General features: G+C 40.1%; 1 protein-coding gene across 1 annotated transcript in view; it reads left to right on the top strand.

Annotated features, from left to right (window-relative positions):
• MYRIP (myosin VIIA and Rab interacting protein) overlaps window positions 1–22,760 on the top strand; it is a gene marked incomplete at its 3' end in the record, with an annotated part of 219,233 nt that overhangs the window by 80,956 nt on the left and 115,517 nt on the right. The window contains 1 exon segment of the mRNA XM_081996624.1: window positions 17,457–17,678. Within this exon segment, the coding sequence (XP_081852750.1) occupies window positions 17,457–17,678 (222 nt within the window).

The raw sequence follows: 22,760 nt of genomic DNA, 5'->3' as shown, positions 1-22,760 counted from the left end.
TGAATTGAACTGCAATCAAGGGAATCTTTGTAACGTCAGTATTTCCTGCAAGGGGGAAATATCTCAGATGAAACAACTTTCTCCATCATTGATTGTGTGTATTACAGCCTGTCTATGCTTTACCCATATAGCAGAAAGAGAAATGCTTTGCTTTAATTACTTGCTGATTTCAAATAATGTTTTTTATAAATCAACAGCTCTTCTCAAGGCTGCCACTGTTTTTTTGGACTAAAGCTTTGCTTTGATTTATAAACTATTGGTTGTACTCTGAGCTTTTGTTTTCTCTGTTTTTGTTATATAGATATAACCAGTGTACTGAATTCCTCTAAACTTTTTTGGTTTTTTTGCTCAAGGGGAGAGTCCTTGATTATCAGTATGGGTGCATTCCAATTTATGTTTTAGACCTCTCAAAAATTTATATATAATTAGCCTTTTGCTTTAGGCAAGAATTTGTGCAATTGTTTTTCTCAGTAAAAATAATTGGCTGTCAATCAAGATTTTTAGAGGATTTTTGTGTTTTGCTGTAAGTGCTGAAATACCTCCTTTTTTATGTCTGACTTACACATACTGCCATAGTAACTGAAGTTTGCACCCTTGGCTTGGAACTGTGGCTTGAAAGATGTCTACGAACATAGTAAAGAATTGTGTAAAAAATTGTATAGCCCTGTATGTGAAGAAAACCATGATCTTGCTGTCTCCGTGTTTGTCTGTGTTTTTCTTACTCTTGACTGAATGTGTCTGCTGATTTATCAACAAGTAGTTCTTGACTACATGCGTCTTTCACCCCTGCTTGTGAGGATAACTACTTGACTTTTGTTCTTGTGGCCTACCTTTGACCCCCTATGTCATGTTTTGCTAATTGACTTTAACTTGCACCTTTTTCAGGATGTTTGTGCTATAGCCAGAAAATACATAAAAAGTGTGGCGGTATAGAAGTGAACAAACAAACAAAAAATGAATTGTGATTGCTTTGCTTTCTGTGGAAAGGAATGGGAAGAAAATTTAAAGTGTAAAAGGGCTGGAGGGAAGAATACTTACACCATTCTGAAGCTGTAAGGGAGCATCAAGGCAACATCCTTGTATGCATCCAACTTGGAACCGAACTGCACGTGCCCATACTCTAACAGCCCTCTTGTTGGTGGCATCCTGTCACAGAAGGAATACGTATGGTGTCTTTGGGTGTTGCACTAACTGCCATAACCATCACTTTTTAATAAAAGAGGCTTCCTTTCTCTTCCTTTATCTAACACAGGTTTCTGCAGGAAAATGTGCTTTGCTAAGCTTTGACCCTCCTGCACCCAAATCACACTGTGGAGACAGACACATTTCAAGCAGAAAGGACCTCCACAGTTAGGGAATATTTATGGAAAACATAGTTATGCTTTTTCCCTTTCCTAAGCAGTAAAATCTCAGTTAAATACGCATTTTTAGGACTGTTTTGAAGATGCCCACTTGCATTTCTCTTGCTCTCTAAGCCTCAAGTTGGTCAGTCCTTAGTCTTCTCCCATACTTGCAGCTAAATGTATAAAACTAAACTGAGCAATTAATTTATTAAAAATAAATATTTATTTTGTCAGCACTAGAATTTTTAGTTATTAATATGAAGTATATTGTTATGGTTCCCATTGGAGCAGCTTCTTCCACTTGAAGTTTAATTAAATGCATTTCATTATTTGTTGTAAATCAACAGGTATTTCAGTTACAGAGCTATTCCCTTATGACCACTGAATTATGTGTTTTATAGTCCCGCATTTATAGAGATGTCAATGCTTTTATAGTCTGGTTATTTCGAAAGATTAGTGTTTCATATTCTCTCTTTTTTGTTTTTCCCTTGAGAATAAATGTTTGGTTTTGAGAATAAATTATTGCTTTTAAGTCAGCATTTCTCCTTTTGATGTATTTAACTTTACCTCACTGACAGTCACACATCAGAAGCAGATTTGATCTGTAATTCAGATGATGGTACATCAGTGCAACTCTGAGAGGACAACAGTCCTATCTGCTGGCAGTCCTCTGCCCGCAGACTGTCCAACAGCTGAGCCTGCAAGGTAAATCCAAGCTACGATTACCTATAAGGAAAGCAGCTTGGTAGAGCTTTGGTTTCATTTGGAAGCGTGGTGAGGGATGGAGGATTTGACTGAAGCACAGACATCTGCAAGGCAGCAGAAGAGTCTGAGAAAATGGCTCTGTTTTTTTCTGAGGGAATCCTGACGTTGCTCTGTACCAATTTTCTACTATTGAATAAAAGCTGACAGTCTGACCATCTTTTGGTAGCGTTTCAGGCTGTAGCTACAAAAGGTGTAGCTTTTGGGTCCTTGTTCTATTACCCTATCCATCTTACTGTACCACAGCTTTGATGGAATTTGTGGAGAGACACTGGCGTGAACCAGTGCAATGCTATGGAGAATTAGATCATTTATGTTATTCAAGGGTATTTCAAACTAACTGGTGCAAATTTGAATCCTGTTGGTAGTGCTTTATAAAGCTACATTTTAAGTATAACAATCTAGAATATGTCTTGAAATTAAGTGGGTGTATGATACATTGAACTTCTAATGCTATTTCAAGGAAAATTTTCAAAAGCCCATGCACAAGTCTTTCAACAGAAGAGCTCCTAATCAGAAACGTCTTTTTGCTTCTTCTGAATCTTTATAAATCAGCCTGGTGCATCTCTCTTAACTTGTCAGCAAGACAGATGTAGGAACATGTGAAACTTTGCTGCATGTGAGCCATGGCTACTAACTACATATATTGCAAGTATTGGAATAGTTTTCCAAACTCAGTAGACAAGGCTGTTATAGACCTGTTAATGAAAAATGATCTGCTCCAGGTACCTGTGTTGAGAGAGCTGCTTCCAGTTGTCAAATATGACTGCATTTACATTAGCATTTCAGTTCAAAGCAGTAGTACAGTTTTGGAGCAAACCTGCTCATCATTTATCACACCATGGTTTACATCACAGGTTGATTTTGATATGCACAGGCTAGATCCTTCTGGAAGAAACTAAGCCAGTGTCTCTGAACCAATGAATCACTCCTTGAGACAGGTTCAAACTGTCTGCAGTGTGGGAATATTTGGTCCAGGCATCAGACTGTCTTCCCTGAAGCGAAGTTGCTGAACTACATACTGTGTAGGTGTAGGCCTTCAGCACTGTCTAGTTCAGTCTACTGATCTGCTTTTGGTGTGCTGAATTATCTGTGAATTCAGACATAGCCAGAGGGTCTGCACAAAGTACATGAGCAAAGTCTGGGGTCTGCCTGTGCCATAAAGTCCCCACAAGGGAGATCTCTTCCATCTGCTGCTTTTGAAGAGAGAAAATGCATGAGGGAGAGAAGAAAGGTATCTGATATCTGAATGGCACTATCCACAGAAGAACGGAATAATAGTATTTACAACTCTTTTATTTGGAAAAAGAACAAAACGTGACATTTTAAAAATTCCAAACACATCATTTTAAAAATGGTGAAGAACATTGAAGAACCATTCTGTCTTTTCCAAATATTTATCACCTAATCATCTTTCTGAATTCCAGTTGTTGAATTAGGTGAATTGCCATTTTTCAAAAGCTTCTGGCTTATTTCAGTTGTTTTACCATCCACCAAAACCATCCTACTGAAGTACAGTCTGTGTACTTCTGATTTATAGATACCTAACTGGGAAGAAGCAGAGAGCACAAGCAGACCGAGAGGAGGAATGCAAAAGGCAGGTTTCTGATGTTTCCCTGCATCCCTTCTCCCCTCTGGGAAAGTTCACTGTATATACCCTTCTGTGTCCTGGTTGAGGCATACTGTCAAGGGCTGAGGAAGAATTTCTGGGATACATAGAGCTGTAGGAGCATCTGCACAAGAGGACTTTAATTTATCGCTAGTTCCTTAATATCCCACTGGTCTGCTAACCTGGCTATGTTTCCTTTTCTATAGTTGAATTGCCTTTTTAAGGACAGTCCTTAGTACTAGGTTTCCATGGGGATGGGGTATGGAGAGTACTAGGTGGGGGAGATTCCCAGCCTTCACTTGCAAGGGATATTGAATAATGCAGTTTGTCTATATGTGTACGCATGCATGCTCACACACGTATGCAGAATAAAGCTAAATAGCTGCAATTACAGTCACAGATACAAAATAAAGACCATTATTTTCTAAATAAATTCCAAATTATTAGCTTTTTATATTTTTGGTGGTTGATTACTGATTTCCTTTCGTTCCATTACTGTATATTCCTTTATATATTAAAATATCATTACGTTATTAAATTTGCAGAAACATTCCCATAATAAAAAGCTTCTGGATTAAGTTAAGAACACTAACTGTGAGATATCAGAAGTATTGTAACAGAGTTGAAGGAAGACTGTGTCTTTGTTACATACTGGTGTTACTATAGCAATAGCATATGCCAATACCTTTTAAAGGACTACCTTAAGTATGTGTCTTTGAATGAGGGGGTGGAGGTGCTGTCGGTATTTTCCTGCCCCTTTGCAGAGATTTGTCTGGTTTGTAATAAGGGATATGATACTGCTTCCAGAAGGTGTTAATATTGTTTAAACAAAACACACTAGGGTAACATACCCTGTTGAATATAAAACACTTCTGTGGAAACAGATTCTTTTGTCTGACAAAATACTTTCTTGTGTACAATTCAGGTATGTGGTAATTTTAAGCTTATAAGTCTTTGTCTTTGAAGCAAACAACCAAAACCTACATGGATATTGCAAACAATTTCTATATTTAAGAAAATCATTGTTTATAGACTTAAAATTACTAAAAATATTGAGCTGCTATTTCTTGACACATATTATGTTCATTGTTTGCAATTGCAGGACTTGCAATTTTTAAGCTGCTTGAATTGCAGAGTCTATGTGGAATATCTAAGAACAGTATTTGCTATGTGTTATGAGCATGGGCAGCATGAAGAGGAGCTGGACCAGGGAGCTTTAGGAGCTATGCACATGCAGACCTGTTGAAAATATAGAGTTAAGTGATGCAGTTGGCAAGGAATTCAGTCTTGAGACCAAGTTAGTGGGAACCTCTTGCTTTGAGGCTTTTCTTTTCTTTCTTTTTTTTTTTTTTTTGGTCACTGTAGGCAATATAAGCCTGGTGTGCTTCCTAGGATTGCATAGGAGTTTCACTTGAAACCCCCCAATACCAGGGTGGCCCTAGCAGAAGGCCTTAGCCAATGCCCTTTCTGCTTGTGGCACATTAGGGCTCCCGTTGTTGTTGCAGTAGCAAAATGGTGGATGTTGGTGTGGGAGGACGCAGTGCAGATTTGGCTGTGTTGCATTCCCCATGCTTGTGGAGGACATGGTCTTCCCAGCGTTCCCATCCTATCTGGGTTCTGGAGTGGCAGCTACTGTTCTGGGCAGGCAATGGTCTAGAGGGTAGGAGGGCTCTGCAGAGGGATCTGGACAGGCTGGATCGATGGGCAGAGGCCAACTGTATGAGGTTTAATAAGGCCAAGTGCAGGGTCCTGCACTTTGGCCACAACAACCCCATGCAACGCTACAGGCTTGGGGAGGAGTGGCTGGAGAGCAGCCCGGCGGAAAGGGACCTGCGGGTGCTGGTTGACAGCCGGCTGAACATGAGCCGGCAGTGTGCCCAGGTGGCCAAGAAGGCCAAGAGCGTCCTTGCCTGTATCAGGAATAGTGTGGCCAGCAGGAGTAGGGAAGTGATCGTGCCCCTGTACTCGGCACTGGTGAGGCTGCACCTTGAACACTGTGTTCGGTTTTGGGGCCCTCACTACAAGAAGGATGTTGAGGTGCTGGAGCGTGTCCAGAGAAGGGCAACGAAGCTGGTGAGGGGTGTGGAGCACAAGTCTTATGAGGAGCGGCTGAGGGAACTGGGGTTGTTTAGTCTGGAGAAGAGGAGGCTGAGAGGAGACCTTATCGCTCTCTACAACCACCTGAAAGGGGGTTGTGGCAACGAGGGTGTTGGTCTCTTCTCCCAAGTAACTAGTGATAGGACAAGAGGAAATGGCCTCAAGTTGCGCCAGGGGAGGTTTAGATTGGGTATTAGGAAAAATTTCTTCACTGAGAGGGTGGTCAGGCATTGGAACAGGCTTCCCAGGGAGGTGGTGGAGTCACCATCTCTGGAAGTGTTCAAAAAACGTGTGGATGTGGTGCTTCAGGACATGGTTTAGGGGACATGGTGGTGCTGGATTAATGGTTGGACTTGATGATCTTGAAGGTCCTTTCCAGCCTAGTGATTCTGTGATTCCGTGATTCTATGGTCAGGACAGGCAAATTTCAAAGCCAAGCTCATCAGGCAGAAGGCCCTTGTGTATGAAGCATTACTCATCTCGTCTGTATGCAAAGTGTTTTCGTGCTGGTTTTTTTACTGACACACGCACAGTTCTCTGATGCTGTGACTTGTCACACTCTGAAACCTGGTTCCTTAGCAAACTCTGCTGTTTATTCTGCTGCCTGCTCTGGTTTACTCTGCTGCGTGTTCTGTGGGGAAGGGTCAAGTAACAACACTGATTCTAGTGCGGATCTTTGTAGGTCTGCGGTGCTGGAAGTCCAGCCAGGAAGAGGGAGGAATTACTCATAGTGAATACTTCAGAGATTTTCAGAGCCAATGTCTGAGATACTCTCCTGCTGTACACTAGCCAGGCTATGAATTGTGTTTTATAAGGTCAAGCCAGATGCCACTGTGAAAGGAGCACTGGGAGAAGAACTGTTTAATGTAGTAGGAGTGTTTCTATTCTTTAAGGAATTTTTTTCAAGTTGATATGGGCATAAAATTGGATTACTAAGAAAGGTAGACTCTCAGATGTCACCAGTGATGCAAAGAATGTATTGCACATAAGTATGATATAAAAGTATGTACCTTTTGAAAATATTTTCACTGAATATTTTTGGTCTGCTTGAATTGAACAATACTTTATTCTTAAGAATGCTTGTCTGTGTTTATCGTTCTTCAGGTATGACCAAAAGGGATAAAAATGGTCATTAACTTCAGATGACCTTGTACTGAAATTGTCCAGTGAGAGGCACATGGGGAGAGGCACAGAGTGTGACCAATGGGAGGGGGGAGTGCAGGTAAAAGCTACAAGTGTATTGGCATTTGATTAATACTTTGCTTTCCTCTACTGATCATGAATACACAGTGAAATACTCAGAGGGAGTTGGTCAATATGGCCAGGAATTCAGTTTTCATCCCTGTAAAATTAGATGCACCTGAGAATTAAGTATGTTAAACTTTTTTTTTTCACTTGGTACAAGAAAGAGAAAAAAGACAGGATTAACTATGTGACAAAATGCACTATTCTGAGCTGCAAAGTGGTAAATAGAGACTGACTGATACAGAAATAACGCATTAGAGGCTTTTAGGACTACACTTTCGCTGCTTAATATGTAGGATAACCCTTAATAGATGGTAGGAAATAGAAAGCTGTTAGGCTGTGGAGTTTATCAGGTCAAATAAACTATTTGTGGTAAGTAATTATCAATGCTGTTGATTCAGTGCAATTCTATAGACTTCTTGGTATTTCTGGACATTATTTGGAAAGGACGTTGAAAGATAAAATAAAATTCTACTATAATTAGCTAAAAATGAGGCAAGAAATATTGACATATTAGTTATGGAAGGATACCAGAGAGGCAGTGAGAAATGTGCTTCAGGGAGACCAAAATGACATTTATTGAGAGGAAATGAGATAGAGGGGAATGTAGCAAATGTTTATATAACTATAAATCACTATCAAATGTGGGAGGGAAAAAATCAGGGAAGACATGTAAGAAAAGTGGTAAAACTGTAATGATGTTTTGCTAGGTTGTTAGGATGTTTGATACGGTAGTATAACATAAAGTATTACGTGTTTCTAATCTAAGAGGAAGGTGTCAGAAAATGCTAACATAAATAATAATCTAAGCTTACCATTTTGTAGTCACATTGCGAGGCTGTGGCACATATAGGTGAAAATATAAAGTGGATGAAAACTGACTGGATGCATAGGCTCAGATAGTAATGGCCAGTGGTTCAGGATGGATGTAATAGTGAGACAAGGAGAAAACCTTTTAGCTTATCATCGCTTGTGGTTGATGTCCAATGTGGAAGCACACCTTTTGGCCCTTCTCAATAGATGAGTTAAACCCAGTATTTAACCAGAATGTCCTGCACCTGCAGCAGAAGTGCTTGTCCCCAACACTGGTGAAGTACTTCACCTCAGAACACCCTACCTGGCTGCAAAGTGGTCTCTGAGATAGGAGGGCAGATGAGAAAGAAGAGTGGGGAAAAAAAGTATGTTAAAACCCAGATTTATTTTTACATTTTCCATGTGGCAGTATTAGAACGGGAGAGCAAAAGAGTCCGTACTCACAGCACTGCTTCTTGGAGAAGATCTTTTCAGCTTTCATGTGAAGATTTCCGATGTCCCCAGAGGTCCGCAGAATTCTCTGTAGTTCAAGACCTGCTTCTCCCTCGCTGCTCCACTTCCCGCAGAAGATTTCAAAGCCTATCAGTTAAAGGTGGTGCACAGCCTGTGCTCCTGTGATATTCAACATAACAGAAGAAAATGGGCTTAAATACAGCATCTCTTGATGATTTGCAGATTTACAAAGTGAGAAGAAGGAATTTAAAATAATGCCAGTATATTATTTATTTCATTTATCTACACTCTGACATGTCAGTCCCAACTGATGATAGATGCTGATTGACAGTGCCTGTGCCTGCAACAGAGAAGGAAACTTCCCTTAAGAGCCAATAGCACAGTGTCTGTAGAGTAATAAAGCAGAAATCATTCATTTTGTGAAACGGCTTCATCTGAGCATGAAATTGTTAACAGATTAGGATAGACCCTGGTATGACAAGCAAAGTACTGGTCTGGGGCAAGTGAATGACAACTTGTCTTGGTGTTGACTGATCTCTAGTAAATGCTGCGCTCGATACGCGTTTTTTAGACAAAGATAAGCGTTGCGTATATTGGCATTTTTATGATTCTGTACCAGTCTAACTGGTTCAACTGTGTTTAGCACAAAGGTTCCACAGGTTGTTCTTCATGACATTTATTTTATGGTATTTAATAAGAAATATGAAGGTGTCAATGCAATTCTTTTCCCATTATCAGAAGTGTTTGCAAGTGTAAAAAAACCAAAACCAACCACCACCAACAGTGTTTCCACTGTGCTGGATTTCTTTATTTTTAGAAAGAGATTGTCCCCAGAATCCGTGCTACTTTTTTATGCAGGTAACTGATTTTTATGTTTTTTTAATAGTGCTGTCTCAGGTTGTAGAATGATAACTGCATTTTTTTTAAATGTAGGGTATACATCTGTCTTTTAATGTTAATTTATTCAGCTCCAAGGAACATCCATTGAGGCAGATGGGGTATGTCAGTAGGGTAACATGGAGTCTACTTAGTCTCCACAATTGTCATTGCAAAGGCTTGTTTAAGAAATAAGGTTTCTAAGAAATAGGGTTTTATTCTTGTACATCATTTAATCTTTTCTAAACATAGAAGTTACCCTAAGCTCCTAAATACTTTGCTATCCTATGAGACCTCTGGTGGCATTGAAGTTTTATGCCAATCAGCTCACCTTTCATATGTCCACTTCTGTTACAGAGTTCATACCGTTGGTAGCCATGTGGTATGTATTATGGACATAGTGTTCAGTCTGAACACACAGTAGTCGCTGAATCCTTAGCATAGGTTTTTTTTAAGGGCAACAGGATGTCATTGCAGGCCTTTTGAGTTAGGTGACAAAAGGGCAAGACTGACAACAATTGTAAAGAATTTAATGGGACAAGATCATCCGATAGCATATATGCAGCACCATCAGTGTTTGTTCCTACTTTTGAAAAGAGAAGGAAAGAAAAATAAAAAAGGAAGATTTGATAGGAATACCCACTAATTTTATAGAAATGAAAAGCTGAAGATAAAAAACCCTTAAGAGATGCTAGTAAGATCTTAGATAAAAGAATGCAACTGCAGTTGGAGTAATTGGACTGTGAAATATTAATTTTCCTGATTTTTGATACAAGTGACTTACTCATAACTATTTATGAGCCTTTTGGTGCTTGAATGCTGAGGTGTCCCATCCTTCTGTCTCCCCCCAAAGACTTTGTGTTTTGCTTTGGGTTGTTTTTGACATTACTTCCCCTCTTCCCCCATTTATGGTGCACTCCCTGCTGTCTGATCCTCCTTGAAAGCCAGCTACTGCTGCTGGATCAATATCCCTCTGCACAGATTAAAGTGATGTGTGTTCCTCAAAGGCTCCCCAGCTGCAAGCAGTGTGTTGGCATGTGTACTAGCATGGCTTTTTGACAGCACCAGCAATGTGTAGAATACCAATAGATGTACTAAGCGTTAAACAGAGCACAAGGCACCATTGTGACTGTGTTGATAGGAGCCTAGGAAAAAAGGCCATAATTTTAAGATAATGTATTAACTTGGCATTTGCTGTAAAGGGACATAGTACTGTCCTGTGCTCTACTTTTTTAAAGAGAGCAAGTAGAGCTTCACGGGGGGCAATTTAACAAAGACATAAGAGAAATAAAAGGTGTGTGTAGTGATGGTGTCGCACTGGCTGGGACTAGAGAGTTGTGTTAGATGCCCATCCTTATGGAGAAGAATAAACTGTCTGAGAAGAAGAGGCAGTTAAAAGAAATGAGCACTGAAGCCGTAGAGAGTAAATAATGATGGATGTATATGCCTGCTGGGAGAATTTGGTTCTTCCTGTATATATAGCAGGGTGAAAAGATACGTGACCCTGTCAATGTATGGCTTCGTCACTATTAGCACCGTGCCACACTTTGTGGCATAGAAAGCATGTAAGGAATAAAATGCTGAGCAGTTCTCCCTGGCAGTTCTGGCTAGTTAACTCCTGGGCAGGGATCGGAGAGGACCTGTAAACCTTCCGGTGAGTGTTTTCCCTAAATTTAGCAGCATTGCACTAACCTGGTTGGCCTGCTTCCGGGGGTCAGGAGAAGGAGAGAGGAAGCAAAAGCATAGGTGGGAACCATTTCTAGTAATCACAATCTGGGACCTGGAACATCAAACTGGAAATGTGAATTGGAGAGAAATTTCAGCCACAGTCAGCCTGTGACGACTTCTCATTGTGCTAGTAGTCAAGGAGTAAGAGACTGTCAGGTTCTGCACAGATTAAAGGAGCTTTACCCCCACTCCAGTGTCTGGTACACATCTGGCAGGTCTAAGGAGAGCAAAGACCGGGAATACTGTGTACACTTTAGCCTCTGAATAGGAAAAGCCCTTTGTCCTTCAACATTGTAGCTTAGAAGGTATTGGTGGAACTTGTATTTTCAGCTGATCTCTGTATCCCAAGGCAACTCCCATCAGACCAGGTTTGGACTGACTGTGGGAGTGGAAAAACATGAGGTGCAGCTGGTGACAACAGTTTCTCTGAAAGGCTGGGAACAGGCACGTCAGAACTTGTTCACCTGCTCCCCAGACTATGTAGAAATCCAGGTCACCTGCTAAGCAAAATGTGTCAGTAGCTTGTGCATGTAGGTGAATATGAAGGGTGCTTGGCCAGAACAACGTCTGAAGGGATTCTCTTCTGTGGAGGGGAAAAAATGTTTTAAGGCTCTTAACAGTGGTCAAACTAAGAATAAAATTGGTTTTAAGACAAATTTCTGATTTTCATGGACCGTTCTGAATCTAATCTAAGAGGTGAAATAGTGCAAACAAAAGCAGAGAAGAGAGCAACCAGTTACACAGCGGAGCAGAACAACCTCCCTAAGAGAAGCACTTTGCAGTGTATGCTGCCTGCTCACTACTCTTTGAAGGACAAAAGGCTCAAATGCCAAGTGGATAAAAGGTAGCTTATTTTATGAAATAGATGTAATGTGAATTAAGAGGACAGGAAACCTCATCTGTAGTACTGAAGGAGAAAGTTTCTACCTGTCTTTGGTAACTTGTGGTCAATGCGCTGCTCCTCTGTTCAGCAGGAGGGAGTGATGTGAAGGAAATGGGCTTGTTTGTAACTCCTAGGAACATTGTCCCTCCATTTTCCTCTTTTCCTGTGCAGGCAACTAGGATAGATTTAACCTCTAGTCTCTACTGGGGAAGATAAAAGGTGGCTAAACAGTAGGAAAAATTGTATTTGTCCATCACTCAAGAAAGCAATAGACCAAATGGCTTTTTTTAACCTGTTTCTCAAACACATCATAGGCTTCTTTCCACTTTTTTTTGAACCTCACAGTATTATCTTACTATGGCAAGTTGCCAACATGTATATGGCTGTTGCCTTTGCAGTTTGAGGTTATAGCTCCACCTGACCCCAGCCCGAGTGTGTAATCACAGTAATGCCTCTTGAGGAGGAAGTGTACAGGGCCATCTAGGATGTTTCACTTATTAAAATATAGAATAATTACAGTCATTGAGCTTTGTGAATGTCAAACTGTAGCTCAGAGAAACAAGCATCCTCATCACACTGCCAGTTAAAAAAAAAGGACCTAACTTTTATAAAAGAGGGTTTCGAAAAAACAAAGGCTTGTCTCAAACAAGTTTGTATTTCTGTATTCAGGAGGTACAATTATATACAAAAAACAATTGTTTTAAAGAAATTTATTAGAGGAGAAGGCATTGTTCAGGCAAATGTTGAAGAATTACATTTGAACCTGCCAGACTGTTTTTGAAGCTGAGGCCTTTGCACAGGGAAAATGCCTGTCCTGGGTTGAATCCCATCAGAACAAGCCTGTCCAGAGCACAGAGCATTCAGTTTTACAGTCCTGCACCAGATACATCTCATCCTACTTGTTAGTAAGTAGGAACTCAATTAGTATACTGTACAAGTGACTTGAAACAGAATTTAATTTAGACAAGGCAGTCAGGTCTTGTAAAAAGTTTGAGGGTCATTTGCTGTGAATATTGGTTGTAAATACGTTGCTTACAAAAATACAGCAGTGGAGAGGACTATATGGTTGCTAAATGAAAGATGATGTAAAGGTGTTCTGTATACATTTATATTTATCTAAATATTTAGATCACACAAGTTTATTATTGCCATTGTGACTTTTACTGTTATCACTATTGTACAGCAGATAAACCGAAGCATCTAAAAAGCTGGTGACTTTGGACTAATCACACTGTAAATCGGTGGCAGTGAAGAGCAAGGAAAACAATCCTGTAGCTTGAGTTTGCATTTACATTTACAAGTCTGAATCAGTGTTATTTGTAGAAACAAAAGGGGCTGCCTATTTGTAGAGTCCAAAGATGACTTATCAGACAAGGTATTTCAGAGAGGCTGTTGCCCAGCTGTTGAAGAGCAGTCATGCGATGAGACATGTTGAATGCCTGCACACCTCACCAGCTGCATTTCAGCAGTTCCCTCCCTTGCAATGTGCTATGCAGTACCTGTCTTCAGCATGATACCTAACCTACTGTATCGTTTGTAAACCACTGTACAAACCAGCAAAGTAGAATATTGTACTTCTCACAAATTCAGTTAAAATCCTCTCAGACGCTAAAAAGAAATAAACCATGACAATGATAGCTGTTTACATTTTTTAAAAGGCAACAAAAAACATAGCGGGTAAAGCAGGGAAGGCAACTATTCACCCTCAGAATGTAATAGCAAAACCTACATCCAAAGCATAGTGCTAGAAAGTGTTCCTAACTTGACTTTGTGTGGGATTACATGCCAGGAGTCTATCACCCAAAACATTGACTGAAATTAATTGCATATTTATTATGCAAACTGTTGCAGATTAATTAATACAAGCCTCTGGAAAAATCTAAATATGCACCTGTATATTTTGGAATTTACAGTTCAATAAAATGTTCTTTGACAGATTTAGTCTGGGTGACAGAGTTGTTGGGTATCTATTGAGTATTCTTTGCTTCTTTTATATTTAAAGGCAATTGGTGAAATGCAGCCACTCATTAAGAAAATTAAATCCAATCTGAGATTCATTCAAACAGCAGTTCTCTTCTCTGCAGATCCTTATTACTATGTTACACATAACTGTAATAGCTGGGCACCGTCAGTTGTGACTTAACTGATGTGAAGAAATTCTGTAGCTTGTGCTTCCTACTCTTCCATCCTTGCCCGAAAAGCAAAACTTTTTGTGCATAGTCTTTTTTTGTTGCTTATTTGTACACATACTACATCTACACAGCTGCAAATATATAACATTCTCTCCTTGGGGAAGTAATGCTGGGGGAAGTAAGCGCAAATGAGTGCACATACATTCTCCCTCTTTCCTCTGTCCCACCCCCCTCATCTGTGTTTTCTTGAGGGAAATGGTGTGGCATGGGGAGGAAGGGGGAATGTTTGCAATGGCTGTGTAGTTTGACCTGCCTCTTAGAAAAAGTCATGTCCTCACAGGTGGCTATCATCCTTTTGGAAGCAAGTTTCACTGCATGAGAGGATCAGTGCTGTTGACTGCACTCCTTTCCTTAGACAGTGTTACAATCTTCTTGCACCAACCCATTTGAACGTCCTGAAGGTAAAGTCTGAGACTTTCAAACTTGGGATGCTTTGAACTTCAACTTGTACCTCCTGAGTTCTAGCACTACAAACTTTCTCAGTGTGTTCAGGTTGGAGCTCACAGTAATCACCCTGCTCACAGGAATCATCCAGATGAAATCACATGCAAGTGAGGTTTTCTCAGTATCGCTGGGAGAAAACCAGAGCCTACTTTTCCCTTTGACTATGTAATCTTCCTCAAACCAGGCAGGCTGACTTGCCTACCTGTGTTATGCAGCACTTCGTCTTCATATGAAACCGGTGGTTTACTTCTAAGGAAAGAGTGTGGAGAGTAGCCTTTTGGCTTCAACTGACAAGTCCTGTTGGACAGTCCCTTTTGCCATTTGACTCCTGATAGAAACTAGAATAGCCTTTGGCAGGAAGTGCTGAAGGGCCTTAACTTGTTACAGCCATTAGAGGGATGTGTGTTGCTTTCTTTTTTGTTCTGCCTGGTTTCCTGTAGAAATGAGGCTTTTTCTGACATGCTCTCTCTCTGCCAGCATGTCCAACCTTATCCTATTGACTTTTTGAATCTGTTGGCCAATTTTAGTCCTATTTAACAGTGAGGCAGATGCCTTAATGATATTAAAGTTCTACCACTGTAATGAATGTTGGCCGCCACATAGAGGAGAGACATGTAATTAATGCCTGTGCTGATGAAAAGGCCTCAGTGTGTGCTCAACTTTTTCTAGGTATCAGGCTTTATTAGCTCTGTTGTGAACAAAACTGCCTGGTTTTATATTGCGCAAGCATTATTGTAGTGCTTTAATAGGTGGCTTTGCTTCTGTGGTTTATCTTGCTGTCATGTATAAGAGCCCTAATGAGGGTTCAAAAGCCATCAAGCATGCCAATGTTGAGTGTGCAGGCTGATACTAGAAATATCAGTGTTACTAATTCTGAGAGATAATAGGGCTGCGTGACGACAAAAATAACTTCTTTCACTGCTCCTCCTGACCTTGACTCTGTAGCTGTTCTCATCTTACAGGGAGGCCAGCATCTGCTGCCTGGGGTCTCCAGCTTGAAGCAAAGATTGCAGCATCTTGGCCACTGACACTTCTCCATGCCAGAAATCCTCCTTGTCCGTACAGCCCTTATCTTCACCAGCTTCACTCCTGGGACCCAGGGTTCCCAGCTGACCTCCTGTGCAGAAGCATTGCTCTGTCTCACTCCATTGCTGCATTGCAGGAGGAATGCTGTGGATGGAGGAGCAACGTGGGGAACAGCTCATTTCCTCTCCTGTTCCCCTGGAAAGATTGCCCATGTGGTATCATGGTGGGAGGGAGGAATGGAGAGAAAGCAAGCTAGTCTAACCATTCCATTTAATCTGTGGGATAATTCTATCAATTTACATGAGGAAGCCAGTTTGATTTGCCTAATTCAGACATTTCCTCTCTTACATTATAATCTCTTACCTTTTTCACCTCTAATGTTCTGTAATAATGTGGGAAACCAAGTAAGTTTTGCGATCTGGACAAAAATCATAAAGAAAGATTGTTTATTTGAAACTTCTGAGAGTGTTTACTTGACTTTGAGCAGCTGGTCTAAGGTAGCCAAACCTTTGTGCAGGAGACAAACAGCAGAAACATACATTGTTTTTATTGTTTTAAATTTATGGAAGGTGTGTATCTGGAATATGGTTAAATATTATGTATGTGCAAGTTCAAAAATTATATGCTGTAGATCACTGCCTTGATTGCCTTTTAGACTTGAGGTTTAGAATTGACCCATCAGACTTTCATAAAATAAGCTGGTTTTATTTTGAGTTACAAATCTGAGACAGAAATGGCAAATAAGAAGATGTATAGCCCAGTGATGCGAGTGTTTTTAAAATTCTCAGCTTGGCTCATAATGATGCTTATAGATGATCTTGGCTGAGTTCCTGAATAAGTATGCAATAAGTGTATTCTTTTTTTCCTGTAGCAAGATATTTAAGCATTAATTTAAGGGTAAGTCAGCATGTCACGACTCTGTCTTCGTGCAACTTAGTATCTCTTGTACCTTTAAATTTTTAGACCTTTGTGTTACTCTAACCTTATAAGTAGTTCTTATCTGGAAATAATAAGGTAGCCACCACTAATTCTGAGAAATGGAAAGAATGAATATATGTGCGAGCATGCTGTTCTATAAGCTTTTATTTAACATGTTTTTCATGAATCCTAATTTTTTCTTTTCTCATAATGTATATCAGAGTTGTACATGCCAGAATCTGTGTGATGAATTTGCAGACTTGTCTACTTACACAACTGTTCCTTATGGATGTTTTTTATTACTAATATTGTGGAATATACTGCTTAATTTGTAAAATATCAAAAGCATTGCATCTTGGGAGATAGCAAATTACTGAATACCACACACACAATTTATTTTATTTTAATAAATGAGCTCTTCTGCTGGAAAACAGAAATCTTTAGGGGGTCTGCAAACACTTTCATGAACAGTTGGAAGTTAGCTTAGTATTGATCCTAACTAGTAAAACACCCAAATCTCTCTGAAATGAAGTATGTGATTAATCTTCCTTGACAAATTGGAGCTATTATGAATAATATGACCCCATGGGTCAGAACAAAGCAAACTGTGCACTTCTGTTTTCAAAACTGTTGATCAGTTGGATTGTTTTTTATTGATGTGCACCAAGTCTTTTTGACTTTCATAGACTGTTTTTTTGGTTTATAAAGTGTCCTGAAAGCAGGCCTGAATTTTCAAATTATGCTATGGCATGCTTTGCACAGCTGGAGTACCTGGAGCAGCAGCCTGGCTCTCCTGAGGGTTGTCTCACTGGAGCTGAGTGAAGGGAGATTGTTTGCCCTGGCTCATGACTCAGAGAGTTTAAGTGGATCATCCATGGGTGACTCCAGGGAATACAGTTTTTGCTTCCCAATTCTAGACTTAGAATATTCATTTCTGACATTTATTTTACACTTGCAACAGTTATTTAAAGAGTATAACATGAAGATGTGGAAAGAGGAGAAAGGGAAAGGGGAGATTTCACACTGAAATTTTGTTTATGTTTTTGTTCTTTTGCTTTTCATTCCAGTGAAATGAAGCAGAAGTTGGATGAAGAGGGTAACAAGTGCAGCATCCTTTCTAAGCAGCAGAAGTTCAACGAGCACTGCTGTATTCGCTGCTGTTCCCCTTTCACATTTCTTATCAACAGCAAGCGACAGTGCCAAGACTGCAAGTACAACATCTGCAAGAGCTGCAGTTCTTACCAGAAGAAGGAGAAGGCATGGATTTGCAGCGTCTGCCAGCAAGCAAGGTGAAGGTCTATTGTTCAGCAACCTGTGTAGAGCAACCGTGGCCTGACCTGAGCTTTTCCTTGTATTTGTCAGTAGTTAACACTGGTGGAATAGGACATGAAGTACCTGTTTATGTAGGGGTTGTTTTGTTCCTGAGGTGTGACGTGCCTGGTTTGTTTGAGAGGTTAATTTGTTCTGAGAGTGTTTGGTTACCTGTTGCATTTTCCAGGCTGGCTTAGCTGGACTGATGAATCAGCAAGCAGTAATTTGACTTAGCTTCAGCAGGGCTGGGAGCTCCTGAAATGCCTGGGTTACTAATGGAACCTGAGTGCAGATGGTGATTTTTGCAGCAAATCCCACTGTTGAGTGGGGAGTGGAAGGAAGAATATTGGTGAATAGATCATCCAGCTGTGACTGTGCTTTGGAGTGCTTTTCTAAATGTCAGCTTATTGGTGGGGATGCTTTGGGCTTACTTTGGCAAATAACCACAGAAAATAGCAGTGCAACCTGTTATAATTCTTAACATCTGCGAAGAAAATGCTGTCAGGCTTCTATTTGCAGAGGGTATCAGGGATTTGCTATCTTACCCTTTTGAGGCTAACAGAGGCACAACATGTAAATATAGCACCAGAAAAACAAAGCAAATTCAAGCAAACACATAACAGCAGCAAAGGGGCCATTCCTTGGACAGTAACTGTGATAGTCATTCTTGGCTGCGTTGCAGGCCAGGTTCCAAAAGCAGCCTTAGCTGTGGTGGCGAAGCACACTGACCAAGGCCTTTTTACTCAGACAGGAAGGGTGAAATAACTCGATTCCTCGTAGTTTAATTTTGAACATTGCTGACTAAAGCAACTGAGCAAATGTGGCAAAGATGGATGTTTATTCTTCGTCTTTCCCTTTAGTGGTGAACACAGGATGAAGAGCCAAGTCCCTTTCCCATGCTGTATGATATTCCTGTGCTCACCAAAGACTCACTGCTCCTAGTTGTTTCCCATCAACACTCACTTGAAATTTAAACTTTCACATAGTATCTGTGAATGAAGTGTGTGCCCTTTGGCACAGGACCTTAAAATCCTAGGGACTCCAGATAGATGATGCCATGTTTCCAAATGCCAGGTTTGAACCTGAAGGAGGTTGTATTCTCCAGGGCACCTGCTCCTTCTCTGCCTTTTAGCTTGGAAAACCTGCACACACACCCTTTCCTCCCAGTGAGGAGGCAGAAGAATGACAGGACTATCTTCTCCTGCAACACAAAGAGCTGTGGAGCCAGTGCTTGTTTCTACTTTAGTCACTCGACCATTTCACATTAAATCTCTTTTTTCCACTTCTTCTGAGTTCACCCATACAGGCAGCAGAACAGGCAGCCAGGTTTGTGGACGCTAATGAACTGCACTTAAAATAGTTTTTGCTGACTCCACAAAAAAGTCTGAGAAGAATTTAATTTCAGAAGAAAGATCTGTAGCTGTATTATAAAAATGCTATTTGTGACCCTTGAAGTCAGTGCTTTTCCCACAATCCTGTGCAGCCCTGAGAGTTGCCCACCTGTAACTCAGTTATAAACATTTCCTTCATTTATGAGACCTGAGACACAGCTTGAGCTATTTTTCAGTTAATAAATTAACTAACGCTACTGCTAATCATTTTATGATCTGGCTTATTGATTGGACTGTGTGACTTACAAATCCCTGTAGGGGAAGCAGGGGCTGGCATTGCTTAGGGGCTGCTGGGGTGTTTTGGTTTGGTGGGGGCTTTTTTTGGTTTTGGAGGGTGTGGGCTGATGGTGTGTTTTTTTGTTTTTTAACTATCAGTCAGTATTTCTTCCAGGGCAAAATACAGGGAGAAGCTCCACAGTCTGTGAGTTCCTGTCACTTGTCCCTCGGATGGAACATGGACTGTGCTCTCCTGCCCCTCCCCAGCTCCTCTTTTTATGTCTTTTATTTTTTCCTTTAATAAGATAACACAAGTAGTAGAGGGGGTTCTTGGTTTAGCTGCAGATTGTCTGCACATCTTTCTGCACAGTAGATAGTGAGATAGAAATATCGGAGAGGGCTGCATTTTCAGGTTGTTCACCTTTTTTTCTTCCCCTCCCTATATATTTTTGCTTAAGAGTTAATGTTATAATTCTCTGCTGTGTAGAAAGAGCTTTGATGAACTGGAAAAGTACAAATATATATAGTTCAGACTTCCAGTAATGATCTGTTTGTGCTCTTGAGCTCTGCTCCAGAGCAGTGCTCAAATAATCCTGACTTTTATTTCTAGTATGTATTTAGATGATGTCAAACAGTTCTCTGATGTCAGAAGCAGCTCTTGCTGTACAAAAGGCTATAAAGCATTCTCAGCATAAATTGTTTTTGTAAAGATGGTTCATGTTGTACATTTGAGCTTGAGACTCTAATTAGGTGAGTTACTTGGAAGATACATTTTGTTTATCTGCACATGTGAAAATTCTGAAAAGTTCCTGTATGACATGGGAATCAGAACCAATGACTTGGGGATGGTTAAAATTTTTTTTGGAAAGCAATACATTGTATAAACATCCCTTGGGTTCAGATTTAAAACCCTTCTGGGAGCTGTACCTTTTTCTTTAGACTATCTTATTTCTGATTATCTTCCTCCAAAAGAGTGATGTCAGCTTTTGCAGGTTGTAAATAGTCTTCTCATAGATTCCTGCACCGAGGTGATCTTGATGCTGAAGAAAATATGATCTGTTGAGTGAGTCTCTCAAGGCATGACCCTAGTGGAGATACCTGTTCTGTGGAGGTTGGTTTTCATCTTCCAAGGCAGAGATCTACATTAACATTTAGCAGAGAGCACATATGCAGGTCAGCATTTGAAACATAGAATATTTGTAGAAATTTGGGCCAAAAAGTTAGTCTCTGCTTCTTCTAGAAGTAGAAAACTTATCAATAAGCCAAAGTAAATTTTGGTGTTTGAACTCCTTTAAAGCACATCTCCTGTTACAATCCATTTTTTTAAAAATGAGAAGATTCAGTTCAGTATAGAATCTCAGTGCTCAGCAATGTCTTTTACAGCAATGTAGTGATCTTGTGAGGAACTGGAGAACCTTCCTTCAGTTTCCCAATTTTCAAGAATTAGCACACATTCTTTTAATACATTTTCTTTTAGATTTATCTCTGCATGCCATTATTAATGTTCCAGGTTGGTTTTTTTCTCATGTATGTAACCTCTTAATTTTTAAGTATGTTATGATAAAATTGTATATTTTTAATTTCAAGTTTTCAATTTGTGTATAGTGCATTTCCAGTTCTTCCAAAGCTTTTTACAATGTCTCCTTGTTAGATGCCCATCAGACAATGTGTTTAGGCAGCTTGCTGAGGTCTGTACCTCTTAAGTCCTCTTGACTAAATAGATTCCAGGCACAGTTTCTTTGCTGTCTGGATTAAGGCCTTTGGTGCCAGAAGGGGGTTCTTTGCCCATTTATTAGAAATCAGGCATGCTTTCCATTTGTCTGAGACCACTTTTCCAGTCCCCAAGGAGCCATATCCCAGAACATCCTGCTAGTGATACTCTGCTTCCCAGTTCAACACTTGTACTAAAAAAAATTAGTGTAAGCCATTAAAATGCATATTTTTGCAGATTTTCTAAACTAATCACGTTTTACTTCTGGACTGTAGGAGAATTATACACAATCTCATCCCAAATAAGACACACAAACATCTGGCTCTCTACCTCAGCTTTTCATGAGTATCATGCATGAATCCCCCTGCATTCTTGGTTTCTTTCTTCTGGTCTCACCATCTGCATATCAAAAGATTTCTGTCTCTGTTGTGAGTGGGAGCATGGACACCTAATCCTTTCATGCTTTCACATCCATCTGCTGTGCAATTCTGTAACTTTTTCTCAAAAGCCTCACTCAGATGATGAGAGTTCATCCCGTGGTGGCCTCTTGCTTAGCTCCTGTGAGCCAGGCTGTGAGTAAGGGGGCATCGCCTGGTCTGCAGGAGGTCGTTATTCTGCTTCTTAAGAGCTGCTTTGTTGTTGATGGTCCTTTGCCAACGACAGCTATTAAGAGACAGAGACCCAGGCACTGCTTCTTTTCTCCTTAATGATGTTAACTAATGAAAAACACAACCATGCTGCATATACTCAGACTTCATGCAAACTAGTGTTCTGGGTGCCTCAAAATGGGTCCCAAAAATTGTCACACTGGTTGTTTGCAGCACAGATTTATTTGAACGTTTAAGAGAACTGCTCTTTTTTCTCATTTTCATACTCGCAATTTTACTGCTGCTTTAAAAAAAAGAAAGCAAGACAATATCATTTATCTTCGTAGACTCTCAATCCAATTATTTTTTTATGTTCTTTACATTTTCTTTTGAGTTTATTGTGGTGCCCAGTGGAAAGGTAGGATTCTAACTAGACTCTTAACAATTTGCATTAGTAGTGAATGTAATTGTCTTACTGGAACTTGAAAAATAATTCGAATTAGATATGCATTAGACTTTTAAAATGTACATCACAGTGAGACTTGAGGAAAATTTATTAAGGTCTAGTCTACCTGCACTGCCCAGTACATTTGTCTCAAGACTAGCATGTATTGGGATTAACGCTAATGTAAAAATGGACCAATGCTTCTGATAATATGAAAATTGCAACAGAAAATAAAAAACGTAGGTTCAGTGGGAAGACAGAACACATTTCAAGTAGACTGGAGCTTTACCAGCCCCAGGAACAGCCCTAAATAAGATCTTTATATTTCAGATGGTTTTGTTTCGAGGGCCCGTTCAATGTAATGTGCTTTAATGTCAGCAGAACAAAGTGTGTTTTTATGGAAATATGGTAAAGTTGATGGTAGATGTGATTTTAGCCTGCTAAAGGATACATCTTTTCTGCTTAGCTGATGCATGCTTTCATGTGAAACTCTTTACAGGTTCTACAGGGGGGAAAAAAACCCACCAAAATTTGGCAAAACCTTGGGATGGTACTTGAGAAAAAGAAGTACTACTAGTTAATAACTGAACCTTGTATTTGTTTGTTGATGCATTCGGCTGTAACAAAACAGTTGGTTTCAGGACTTAGTTGTGGAGAGCTAGTGAAGATACGATGCTGCTTAGCAATCTTGTTTTGCTTTCAAGCAAGCT

This window comes from Phaethon aethereus (assembly GCF_964289735.1).
Source record: "Phaethon aethereus genome assembly, chromosome: 2".
NCBI lineage: Eukaryota > Metazoa > Chordata > Aves > Phaethontiformes > Phaethontidae > Phaethon > Phaethon aethereus.
Note: the sequence above shows the minus strand (reverse complement) of the source record. Positions and strands in the feature narration are given on the sequence as shown.